Here is a 13,087-nt window from a genome sequence, read left to right as displayed (position 1 = left end):
GTATTTTGTGATCTTCCTCACTGGAGTGTAAATTCCATAAGGGAAGGGTCTTTGTTTTGTTCAATGCTGTATTGCTAGCTCTTAGAGCAGTTTGACTGAAGAAATCTTCTGTGGTAAATGTTCAGTTTTTAAATTTCTGGTTGCAATATAAGCCCTGTAAGATGACTGAGACACCATCTCTGTCCCCAGAACACGTGGAGGAATAGAAATAAACTAAATAAAGTATATCTAACATGTCAGGCACACTATTGCAATTACATCCAAAGCACTATGGCAGGGTAGGAAGAGTGATCTTGAATTCTGCTTAGGCTGGATTGGCACAATTGGGGGAGGCTTTCCAGAGGCAGTAATTTTGAGCTAGGTCTCAGAGGGTGAACTGGAATGGGGCAAGGCATTCCACACAGAAGGAAGTACAACTTGTTTTCCATGTATATAACCTCCTTTTTTTCTTCAAAAGGATCAGGCTCAAGTTCACTACAGATCACAAAACATGATGTCTTGTTGGCTACCTTAAAATCTAACCTGTCTGCTTTGGAGGACAAGTTTCTGAAGGATCCTCATTGGAAGAAATTGAAACTCCTGAGGGATGAAATTGCTAATAAGATAGAATGGCTGCAAAACTCTGTGGATGTCACCTGGAGTTTTACCTCTCAAACCTTGCTGTTGCTTTTGTGCTTGAAGGAAACCATGGTCTGTCTTGCAGCTGATTTCAATCCAGGGAAACCTAACCCTAGGACTCCAGAGGTAGCTCCTGCTCTGAGCCCGGATACACTCAGTATCTCACAGCAGAAGGCTGTCCAGTCAGCTTTGCAATTTGTAGTCACCTTAGGTGTCTGCCCCTATCTCATGCCTGGTGTTGGAGTCCCTTTGAGATACAGGACTGAGTTTGGTGCTGTTGTTCAAGATGTAGTATGTCTCGATGCTGCCCCCAGTGCAACCCAGAGACTGTACACCAGCTGCAGGGTTCTCCTAAATGTTGCTCAACACTCATCTCTCCGAAGCTTGATTTTCTGCCGCCATTTTGGGGATATTGCAGCAGGACTCTGCCAGCTGGGATTCTGCCCAACCAAAAGAAGATCACAAAAACCTATGGAAGAGGTAAAGGTACACTGAGTGTGTGTTTGTGACTATGTATATATATTTGCGTGTGGTTGTCATCAGGGACGGATTACCCGATAAGCAAGGTACGTATGAGCTTACTTGTGCTTACGTTCACTGGTTTTCACCATGTGCCATTGTGTTCTACAGATTAGTAAATAAACACCATTATGCCTGTGTGTATCTTGCTTACTAGTTAATCCACCCCTGGTTGTCAAAAAGATAATTCTTAGTTCTTTAGAAAAAAGCTGATTGAAAGTCCTAGAATTCTTATTTAATGCCAAAGCCTTTCCATTGGATAAATGAAGCTTTTTAGGGGAGTCAGAGCTTTCATTTGTTGGGTGCTAGTCCTTTGTATGCCCGGAGAGTTCATTTCACCCACCCTTTCTTGTCATTTTGTGGAACAGCTCTTTCAGACTATTTATTTGATCTGTTGTTTTTCTTTTATACAATGTGTATAGTGATACCTGCCTTGGATGGTGGTTGTGACGATTAAGGATAATGTATGAAGCACCTAGCCCAGTCCCCAGTAGTGCTCTTCAAAGTAATTACCACTAGTATTAGTATTAAACAATTCATACCTCTTCCTTCATTAAGTTCTCGGGAGTATTAAATGAGATGAAGTCTGTAAAGCACCTAGTACCCTGTACAACTCAATCAGTGTTCATTATTATTAGGTGTTATCTGTGGGAGTCCCTAGGTGGTACAACAGTTAAGCGCTTGAGTACTAGCCAAAATGTTGGTGCTTTGAACCTACCCAGGGGCACCTCAGAAGACAGGCCTCGCTTTCTGCTTCTAAAAGGCCACAGCTTGGAAAATCCTATGGATCAATTCTACTTTGCACACATGGGGTCACCATGAGTCAGAAGTGACTAAGACGGCAAAAAAGAAAGTGTTCATTTTTTGTTGTCACTTAGCCAGTAAACATATGAGAACCTGAACTACTAAAGGTGCTGGAAAGGTTACAGAAGCATAAGACATGGTCATTGTCTTCTAAAAACACACCCTAGTTAGGGAAACGAGATTCACAAGTATGACCTAGCAGGGAGCACTGTTTCCCTTATAGAAGGATCACCTGCATGAGTAGGAACCTAGTGAGAAGAAGCACTAAGATATAAATGTATCTAGGGTCAGGGCAGCTCTTAGGCAGTTTACTTTCATAGCCACTGCAGCCTGGTCTCATAATGCCTACACACCTCATTTTTCTGTCATTTTCCTATTTCACCCTACTTCTTGTTCCTTTTTTATTCTTTTTCTTGCCTACATTCATAAGCATTTGCCTCAAAGCCACTATCATCCCAGCAGTGACACAAAATTATGAGCTCCCCTAGTGCCTTTATTTTACATAGAGCAGAGCATAATCTAGGGTTATCGTCACTGCCTACTGCCTGCACTTTCCTGAGATAGGGGAATTGGGCTTAACAGGTCTTGTTGCTATTATTGGGACTAAGCAGTACCCCAGGCAGGACAGAGGAAAGAAAGGGGAAATAACAGTGAGAGAGAGGCTGACAAAAGGGGAGACAAGCTGGGTGCACATGATGAAGCTTGACAAAGTCCCAACAATAGCTGCTGCTCTAAGAAGCATCATTATCTTAATTTGGTAAATGGTAATGGGTAGGACCCTGACTGCTTGCCTGAAGGCTAGTATTTACCAAAAGGAGACATTACCATGGGACTCCGGAGGGCCCAATAAATAGCACCCCTCTTCCTTCCCCAAGTTCTGAATCAGTTAAAAAACGGTTAACAGAATAAGAGAGAAGAAAAATAAGACTATCACCTCTATAAAAGCAAAGTTGAAGATGTAACTTACATAAGGAGACAAATGGGCTTCCTAAGAGTGCACTCGGAATTAGACATACTATTCACCCATACTAAGGAGTGCTGGAAGACTACAGCGCCCTCTGGTGTATGGCTGGGGATATACCACTGTAAAATGTGCAGCAAGGAAGAACAGAACAGGATGTTCTCCCAAGAGAGAAGAGGAACAGCTCAGCTGTGCATGCCAAACTCACCAATAAGTGAGTGTATTACAAACTTACCAATAAGACAAGTCCCATCTCTGTCCGGAAGCGGAGCGCGTAAAGGGATAGAGAGAGGGCCAGGGGTGTTGAAGGAGTATAGCTTTCTCCATATAAAAGGAAATCAAGAGAGGAAAGGAGCATTCCTTCCTTCTCCTCCCACGTATCTTTGTACAGTATTATCAAGCATTTCCTTCTAATGACTGCTTGCCTGGTTCATATTCCACTAAAGCCAAGTGCATGTTTCTTTCAGGTTTTAAATGAAGAGGAAAAAGCCCTATCTAGAGGGGCCTTGAGAGACATCTTGGATCAAGTGTATCAACCATTAGCAGTCCGGGAGTTACTTATCCTTCAGGGAGGACCAGCCCAGGTATTCTTGTCGGTGAATCATTAATGATAATGTGTGATGTACTCTCTTCTCTTCTGGGGAAATTAGATAACTCTAGTTCCCTACGTAACAATCTAGTTAAGCTTTATTTCATTTTTTAGATCATTAAGTGGCATTTATAAAACTAAGTTAAACGGATCCTTAGGATAATTTAAAAGGATTTTTCATTTAATGGAATGATGGATGCTTTTTCCAATAATATCAGTTTTTAAGACTTATGGCAGTTTTATTTAAAATATCTTTTATTCATCCTGAAGTTGGATTTTTTGACTAAAAATTAGCCATTCGACAATCCATTCTTTTGGTGGAAATGTTTGGATACCTTATTCTTTGAAGTATTTGAAGTCAAGACATTAAAACCAGAACTTTATTGTGACTATTCTTAGCTTCTTTGTTTGAAAATCAATGCTATATATTCTACTAGGTTATATATGTGTGTATATTTTATATATATATATGCAAACACACATATATATGTAAAGTTTCTGTTTTTCTCTTTAAAAATAATTATTTATCTGAAATTATTTAATTTTGTGATGTAGGTGTAATTATCTGTTTGCTTTTTGTACCTAAATTTTAGTTATAAATCTAAGTCAGCAAAGAGTGAGGGGCCAAATGAATTGGCTGTAAATCAGGAACAATGACCTGACGACTACAAAGATGTCTCCTAGTTGAAGTCATTCTCCTCTCCTGCCCAGAATATTACTATAGCCTCCCACTGAGGCTTTACTGGCTTCATACTCCACTTCTCTGAAAGAGTCCATAGTTTGCCAGATTAAACCAAATGCATTATAAGACTGTGGTGGAAAGCAGAGGCTCTGGGGTTAGGCACACCAGATTCAATTCCAGTATGCTGTTGTGTGAATTACCTCCCTCAGTTTTCTTACCTATAAAATAGAGTTAATAATAGCACCTTCCTTGTAGGGCCCTTTTGAGATTATGTGGGAAGTACATAGCCTAATGCCTGGTACATCATAACCCCCTCAATGAATGGTAATTATTAATTCTCCTTAAATAAAAGAGTCAGAGGACAGGCTAGTTAGAATTAAATGTTTCTGTCACTAATTTTTATGCTCATATAGTTAATTGCAGTGATCGACAGCGACATGGTTAATGTTCTATTTAGGAACATCAAGTCTGTTTTGTTCATAGTGGCCCCATAGAGCTCTCATGGAGCCCTTGAAGAAATCAAATTAGCTAGGACTATGGAGGCAAGGGCCAGAGTGTTCTCTCACTGTGGTGACTAGTCCTCTTAGTGGTGAATGTTGTTCATAAGAATCATCTTTGGAAACTAGATTTAATTGGAAGGACAGGATTCAGAGATTGGTTGGTTTATCTTTGTGTTCCCAAAGTCTATATTTTATTTCTGATGTGTTTGTTTCTGGATTTGAAATTTCACTTGCTGTTTCTTGAGTACTGTATTTCTACTTTCTTAAAAATGATGCTAAAAAAAAAATAATGCTGGTGTTTCGTAAATGACAGAGCCTTCCAAAGAAGAAATACTGCTGTTTTGAAGTCTGTATAGCACACTGTTAATTGTCAATGATTCAATATTAAAAGAACTTTTTTTCCATATATTATTCTATTTCATTGACATGAAGAATTCATACCTCCCCCTTTCTCTTTTTGTAGCCCTGCACAGATGGGAAGACACAGTTTGGGTCTCAGGCCCCAGCTTGGCTTCGGCGTCTTTGTGGGCAGCTGCTCTCTGAAAGGTTAATGCGACCCAGTGGTGTTCAGGCAGTAGTCCGGGGCATTTTGGAAGGAGCAGGGGGTAAGAAAGAAAGTTTTTCTTCTACTTTGGTATTGCTTTCCCTTCAAGTGAGAATCTAAGGTGAATTATTGGTCTTTAGCATCTGCCTTTAAACCCGGTAAAACTCAGCTGTGCCTTTATAGAGTTGAGGAAGTTAAACTTGGAGGCCCTTAATGAGCTTTTTTTCTAAAGAAGTTAATTCTCCTGTCATTTAAAAAAAAATTTTATTTGTTTTTGTTGTTGTTGAGAATATACACAGCAGAACATATACCAATTCAGTAGTTTCTACATGTACAGTTCAGTGACATTGATTACATTCTTCAAGTTGTGCAACCATTCCTACCCTCCTTTCCTGAGTTGTTCCTCCCCCATTAACAGAAACTCACTAACCTCTAAGGTTCGTATTTAATCTTTTGAGTTGCCGTTGTCAATTTGATTCCATATAGATAGTTCTTAATAGAGCATAATGCTCAAGGCAGACATTTTTTACTAGTTAAGCTAAAGTATTGTTCTGTCATTTTTAAAAAATAGTATGATACACTGCTCATATTGTTGAATAATATTTTATAATATTAGAGGAAAGCACAGAAAGTTAAAATAAAAACCCTAAAGAAAGTGGTGAAATTCTGTATGGAAAAGGGATTTGTACCAGGGTGCTAAGGTTTACTTCACCTTAGGACTTAAAATATAAAATAGTTCTTTTAAAGGCAGATATACCTTTGAGATGCAAACTTTGGGATGAAGTTTTAGATTCATTTTCCCAATTATATTATCCACGTCCTCATGAATAGAAGAAGTTAATTATCATGCTAAGCCTGTTAGTAGTTTAAATTTATATATATATATATTTTTTAAAACAAAATTATACGTGCACGTAGTTTAAAATGTCAGCTAGGTCTACAAGGCTTGAACTGAAAAATACCAGTCCTTAACATCACCCTACTCCATTTTCCATCCCTAGAAACAGTATACTGCAATGATTACTTTTATGTTTTTACCCAAAATTTTGTACTTCTTAGAGTTATTAATGATCTTTTTTGTTTCTTTGCTTAGTTTTTAATGTCCCTATCACTAATTTATTCCTAAACTCTCTACCATTTGCTTAAATTTCCTGTTAATACGTTCAAAGACATCAGATATTCTCAGTTTTATCTTCTTAAAAATCTTTCTCTCTCTGAGTCTTCTGACCTGTTCTAATCTGGGTTACTTTCTATATAGCCATCATTCTGGGATTTCCTTTCTTCTTCCTTTCTGATCGCTTTGTTTTTCTTTTGTGTTCAGGATGTTATCTTCTGTATCCCATGTGTATTAGTTTCCTATTGCTGCTGAAACAAATCACCACAAACTTAATGGCTTTGTTCATGGAAATGACACTTCAATTGAGCCCTGAAGGTAGAATTGAAATTTACTAGGTGAAAAGGGAGGGAAAGCCATTGTGGGCAGAGGGAAGAGCAGGTATGAAGGACCTAAAAATAGGGAAGAGCATAATGTTTTTGAGGAAATTTCAGTATGGGTCAGGCAGTGAGGGCAGAGAGTGGAAAGAAAGTGGTACAAGATGAGGTGGAGAGATGGGCAGAGGCTACATTATGGAGGTCAGTTCACGATTTTAAACTTTATTCTGAGGGCAGTGAGAAACCAGTGAAAGGTTTTAAGAAGGAGAGAGACATGCTGAGATTTACATTTTACAAATGTCTAACTGGATGTAGTGTGAAGAATGCTAAGAGTAGAAGCAGGGAAATCAGTTAAGAAGCAGTAGTCCGAGAGATTGTGATGGCTTGGATTAGTGTGATAGCAGTAGCAATGGAAAGAAGTGGATGAATTTTAGAGATATTTAAGGGGTCACGTTATTAGAACTTAAGGGAGGGCTGGATATATGTGGAGTGAAGAGGAGAGAAAAATCAATCTGACTTTCCATTTCTGACTTGGTTAGTGTACTTTGGAGCCCTGGTGGTGCAGTAGTTAAGAGCTTGGCTGCTAACCAAAAGGTCAGCAGTTTGAATCCACCAGCCACTCCTCGGAAACCCTATGGGGCAGTTCTACTCTGTTCCATAGGGTCACTATGAATCTCAATCAACTGACGGTAACGGGAAAATGCATCTTGGTCCTGTCAGACAAAGGTGAGGTTAATGTGTTTGGTAGACATTGGTAGATTTGGTCTGGAGTGGCTGCAAGATTTCTTCCCCTCGGTTCTGCAGTAGCTTCTAGGACCAGAGATATTATCAGTTACCTCTGAGAAGTTGTTACATGCAGATAGATTCTTGCACCTTCCTTTTCCAAAGAATGGGTAGAGTTCACTAAAGGGCATGTAAATTGGAGAGATGCTGTAAGAAAATTAGAATCCTTTGTTTGCTGTAAACTTTTTTCCTACTTACCTAGGTATGCATTCGTTGTTTACTCATATGCTATTTCTTTTCAAAAACAGTCTGAATTTCTGAAATTTATATTTATGTATGTATTTGCCATTTCTGGTGCTTTTCATTTCTTTGTCTAGATCCCAATTTCAGTCCAAATTTCCTTCTGCTCAAAGAACTTTCTTTAACATTTCTTACAGTATAGGACTGCTGTCAGTGGATTCTCTTAGCTTTTGTTTGTCTGAGACAGTTTATGTCACTCTCCTTTTTGAAAGATATTTTTGCTGGGTACAGAATTCTAGGTTGACAGTTTTTTTTTTTTTCGGTACTTTAAAGATCTCACTCCATTGTCTTCTGGCTTGCGTGGCTTCTGATGAGAAGACATCTGTCATTTTTACCTTTGTTCTTCTGCATTACATAACTTTTTTTCTCTGGGTACTTTTAAGATTTTTTTTTTCTGTATCACTGGCTTTTAGAAATTTGATGATGATATGCCCTGGTATGGTTCTCTTCATGTTTCTTCTGCTTAGGGTTTCTTGAGCCTCTTGGAGCTGTGGTTTTTTTTTTTTTTAAATAATATTTATTGTGCTTTAAGTGAAAGTTTACAAATCAAGTCAGTCTCTCACACAAAAACCCAAATGCACCTTGCTACACACTCCCAGTTACTCTTCCCCTAATGAGACAGCCCGCTCTCTCCCTCCACTCTCTCTTTTCGTGTCCATTTCGCCAGCTTCTAACCCCCTCCACCCTCTCATCTCCCCTCCAGGCAGGAGATGCCAACATAGTCTCAAGTGTCCACTTGATCCAAGAAGCTGGAGCTGTGGTTTTTATAAAATTTAGAAAAATTTCAACCATTATCTTCAAATATTTTTTCTGCCCTTCCTTCTCTCCTTTCTTTCTGGAATTTGAATTGCACCTAATAGTACACGGAATATTTTTCTGTCTTTTTCTCTGTGTGTTTCATTTGGATAATTTCTATATTTCTGTGTCTTCACTGATCTTTTCTTCTGTAGTATCTAATCTGGCATTAAGGTAATTTGGCCCCACTACTAAGGCAGTACCCTTCTGAGGATTCTACTTGTTGCCCTGTGTGTATTAGGAGGTCTTTTCATGCTGGCTAGTGGGAGCACAAACTATTCCCCTCCCTGTGTGAGCTCTGGGGATTGTTCCAGCTATTCCTTTCTGGTGGTTGTTGCCCCAGGTTTGAGTGTTTTTCTTACACATGTACACAGAGCACACTCTGTGACTTAAAAGAGGATCCTTCTGCAGATTTCCAGAATTTTTATCTGTGTATATCTCTCACCTCTCTAGTGTTTTGCCCAGAAAATTTTAGCCACCTTGGCCTCCATGAACTCTGAACTCTGCTTCTTCAACTCAGTGAGATGCCAGGCTTCATTTATGTTCCCCTTTACAGTGCTGAGGTCTGGAAACTCCCTCTAGGTAGTAAGCTAGGGTAGTCATGGGGTTCATCTTGTTTGCTTCTCTTCTCTCAGGGATCAGTGTCCTGGGCTGCCTGTTCAATGTCTGAAAACCATTGTTCATATGTTTTATCCAGTATTGTAATTTTTAAGGTGGTAAGGTAAACTCAGTCCCTGTTACTCTACCATAGCTGTAGTTTAAGGCAGTTTAACTAAAAATGATACATATAAAGAGACAGTACAATAGTAATAATAAAATAAAAATAATAAACACTGAGAAGAAGCTAGTATCCAAGTCATGAGTAATATCATTATGATTACCTGTACTCATTGCTGTCGAGTCTATTCTGACTCATAGCGACCCTACAGAACAGAGTAGTACTGCCCTTCAGGGTTTCCAAGGCTCTAATCTTTACAGGAGCAGACTGCCACATCTTTCTTCTGGGGAGCAGCCAGTGAGTTTGAACGGCTGACCTTTTGGATAGCATCCAAGCACTTTAACCACTTTTTACTCTGAGTTTCCTTGAAACCAGGATCAAAGGAAAGTGCGGAAGGGTAGCTTATCTTATAGAAGAAGCAAAAAATTTTTCGTAGAGAAAAAAGCATTTTGGGCCCTAAATTTTAAGGATCATTTATCACATGGGACTTTATATGGGAACTGCTGTGAGTTTTTGACATCTCTATCCATTGCTGACAGCTGGGGCAGCTGGTGGAAGTGACGCTGAGGTGATGGCTGCTGACTGGAAGAAGTGTGACTTGATTGCAAAGATTTTGGCTTCCTGTCCCCAGCAGTCTCTTTCAACAGAGAATTACTATAAAGATATTTGCCCCCAGGTAAATAATTTTATTTCTTTTGACCATTTGAGGATTATCTGCTTATTTACAGAAAGAGGACTTTTAATGTTCCTCTAATACTGAGGTAAAAGCAATATAATAAATATTTAAGTTTATTGTTCAGTAGAGGGCCTTCTTAATAAGCGAGTAAAAACCTGTGGAAGAAATTGACCTAATTGTTAAGTTTAAGAATGCCTCACCAGGTTGTAGAGAGACTGGAACACTTATGGGCTGCTGATGGGAATGTAAAATGGTATAGCCACTTTGGAAATCGATTTGGCACTTCCCTAAAAAGCTAAAAATAGAAGTACCATGCGATCTAGCAATCCTACTCCTTGGAATACATCCTAGAGAAATAAGAGCTTTCACACGAATAGTTATATGTATACCCATGTTCACTGCAGCATTGTTCACAATAGCCAAAAGATGGAAACAGCCTAGGTGTCCATCAGTAGACAAATGGATAAACAAATTATGGTGTATCCTTGCAATGGAATACTACACAACAGTGAAGAACAATGATGAATCCACGAAACATCTCATAACATGGATGAATCTGGAAGGCATTATGCTGAGTAAAATTAGTCAGTCGCAAAAGGACAAATATTGTATGAGACCGCTATTATAAGAACTCAAGAAAAGGTTTAAACACAGAAGAACACATTCTTTGATAGTCATGAGGGTGGGGAGGGAGGGAGAGCAGAATTGTAGGCAAGAATTACCTTAAGTGAAGGGAAGGACAACACACGATACGGGGGAAGCAAGCACCACTGGACTAAACCAAAAGCTAGGAAGTTTCCTGAATACAACCAAACACTTCAAAGATCAGTGTAGCAGGTGCAGGTGTCTGGGGACCATGGTTTCAGGGGACATCTAGGTCAATTGGCATAACAAAGTTTGTTAAGAAAATGTTCTGCATCCCACTTTGGTGAGTAGCATCTGGGGTCTTAAAAGCTAGCAAGCGGCCATCTAAGATGCATCAATTGGTCCCAATCCACCTGGAGCAAAGGAGAATGCAGAATACTAAAGATACAAGGGAAATGTTAGCCTAAGAGAAAAAAGGGCCACATAAATCAGAGACTCCATCGGCTTGAGACCAGAAGAACTGGATGGTGCCCAGCTATCACCAAACTGCCTTGACAGGGAGTATAACAGAGAGTCCCTGACAGCGCAGGAGAAAAGTGTGGAGCAGAACTCAAACTCTAGTGAAAAGATCAGACTTAATGGTCTGACTGAGACTGGAGGAGCCCCAGAAGACATGGCCTCCAGACTCTCTGTTAACCCAGAACGAAAACCATTCCCGAAGCCAACTCTTCAGACAAAGAATAGACTGGACTATAAGACAGAAAATGATACTTGTGGAGAGTGTGTTTCTTAGTTCAAGTAGATACACGAGACTAAGTGGGCAGCTCCTGTCCAGAGGCAAGATGAGAAGGCAGAAAGGGACGGGAGCTGGTTGAATGGACACGGGAAATCCGGGGTGAAAAGGAAGACTGTGCGGACGCATTATAGGGATAGGAACTAGGGTCACATAACAATGTGTGTATAAATTTTTGTTTGAGAAACTAACTTGAACTGTAAACTTTCACCTAAAGCACAATTAAAAAAAAAAAAAAAAAGCCTTACCATTATTTTTTAAAGTTTTTATTTATCTTGTTGTTGTTGAGAATATACACAGCAAAATATAACACCAATTCAAGCAGTTTCTACATGTATAATTCAGTGACATTGATTCCATTCTTTGCGTTGTGCAGCCATTCTCACAACTCCATTAACAAACTCACACCCCCCCAAAGTTCCTGTCTCGCCTTTCCAGTTGCTCTTGTCAATTTGATCCTATATAGATAGTTTTTAAAAGAGCACAATACTCAAGGCAGACAGTCTTTATTAGTTAAGCTAAACTATTGTTTGGTTTTAAGAAGACATCAGGGAATATTTTTGATTTAAGGTTTAAAGATTATTTCAGGGCAGTAGTTTCAGGGGTTCATCCAGTCTCCATGGCTCCAGAAAATCTATGCCTCGTCATTATTAAATAGCTAATGGGGCTTGCTTTCAGGTCTAGAATGTGAAACTAAAGTTTTATCATGTTCATTACATCTTCTCTCTGTGTGTTTTTAATTAGTTTTTCTTAATAGGTATTAAATGAAAAGGTAAATTCACATGGTACATGATTTAAAAAGTGCAAGAAAATAAACTAAACAGTAAGTTTCCCTCCCATTCTTGTCTCCTAGTCCCTCAGGGGTAGTTATTGTTACCAATTTCTTGTTTATCTTTCTGGAGATATCCTATATATTTTGCATATGGAAATATATGTCTATATATGTACGTGGTATATATGTTCAAATTTTTATCAAATGGTAACATGCTACACTCAAGGTTCTTCATTTTGTTTTTTTACTTAACAGTGTCCCTTAGAGACCATTTCACACAGAGCTTTCTCATTGTTTTAATGGGGACATAGCATTTCATCATGTCAATGTACCATAACTTATTTAATCAGCCTTCTAGTGATGGACATTTGAGTTGTTTCCATTCTGTTACTATTACACACCATGTTATGGCTAATATCCATAAGTCTTTGTGTATACATGCAAGTGTTGCTGTAGGAAAAATTCCTGGAATTGGAATTACTGCTGTATATGCATTTAAAATTTTGATTGATATACAGCAGTGTGTACATGTCGCTCTTCATGTTTGCCTACAAGGTGTTATAAGCCTTTTTGATCTTTGCTAATCAGACAGGTGAAAAATTAGGAAGGCATTTTCTTAATCAAATCTGCTTATGAGTTTAGATGTAAGACAACCTTCTGGATTGCAGTTCAAAGATCATTGAGTTGTTATACTGATTTTCAAGGTTCTCATGAGTAGGCAAACTTAGAAACAAAGTATCACAGTGCGAAGATCTCATATTGAAAAGTGCTAAGTATAAATTACTTATTTTACAGAACGAAGTTATTACTTGCAATGATGAGTAATTTTTTTTTTTTTTAAATTAGCCGTGGTAGTTTCCCCCATGTGTCTGTCAGTTTGTCGTACTGTGGGGGCTTGTGTGTTGCTGTGATGCTGGAAACAATGCCACTGCTATTCAAATACCAGCAGGGTCACCCATGGAGGACAGATTTCAGCTGAGCTTCCAGACTAAGACAGACTAGGAAGAAGGACCCGGCAGTCTATTTTGAAAAGCATTAGCCAGGGAAACCTTATGAATAGCAGTGGAATATTGTCTG

The 13,087-nt window shown here is 38.9% G+C and overlaps 1 protein-coding gene across 2 annotated transcripts in view; it reads left to right on the top strand.

Moving 5' to 3' along the window:
- TANGO6 (transport and golgi organization 6 homolog) overlaps nucleotides 1-13,087 on the top strand; it is a 218,971-nt gene that overhangs the window by 4,489 nt on the left and 201,395 nt on the right. The window contains exons 2-5 of one of the 2 annotated variants that reach the window (XM_023556605.2): nucleotides 458-1,104; nucleotides 3,370-3,486; nucleotides 5,137-5,278; nucleotides 9,724-9,860. In XM_023556605.2, the coding sequence (XP_023412373.1) occupies nucleotides 458-1,104; nucleotides 3,370-3,486; nucleotides 5,137-5,278; nucleotides 9,724-9,860 (1,043 nt within the window). The remainder of the gene's footprint in view (nucleotides 1-457; nucleotides 1,105-3,369; nucleotides 3,487-5,136; nucleotides 5,279-9,723; nucleotides 9,861-13,087) is intronic. The other variant, XM_003417141.4, reaches the window with a different exon arrangement.

The sequence above is a fragment of the Loxodonta africana genome, chromosome 21 (assembly GCF_030014295.1).
Source record: "Loxodonta africana isolate mLoxAfr1 chromosome 21, mLoxAfr1.hap2, whole genome shotgun sequence".
Classification (NCBI taxonomy): Eukaryota; Metazoa; Chordata; class Mammalia; order Proboscidea; family Elephantidae; genus Loxodonta; species Loxodonta africana.
Note: the sequence above shows the minus strand (reverse complement) of the source record. Positions and strands in the feature narration are given on the sequence as shown.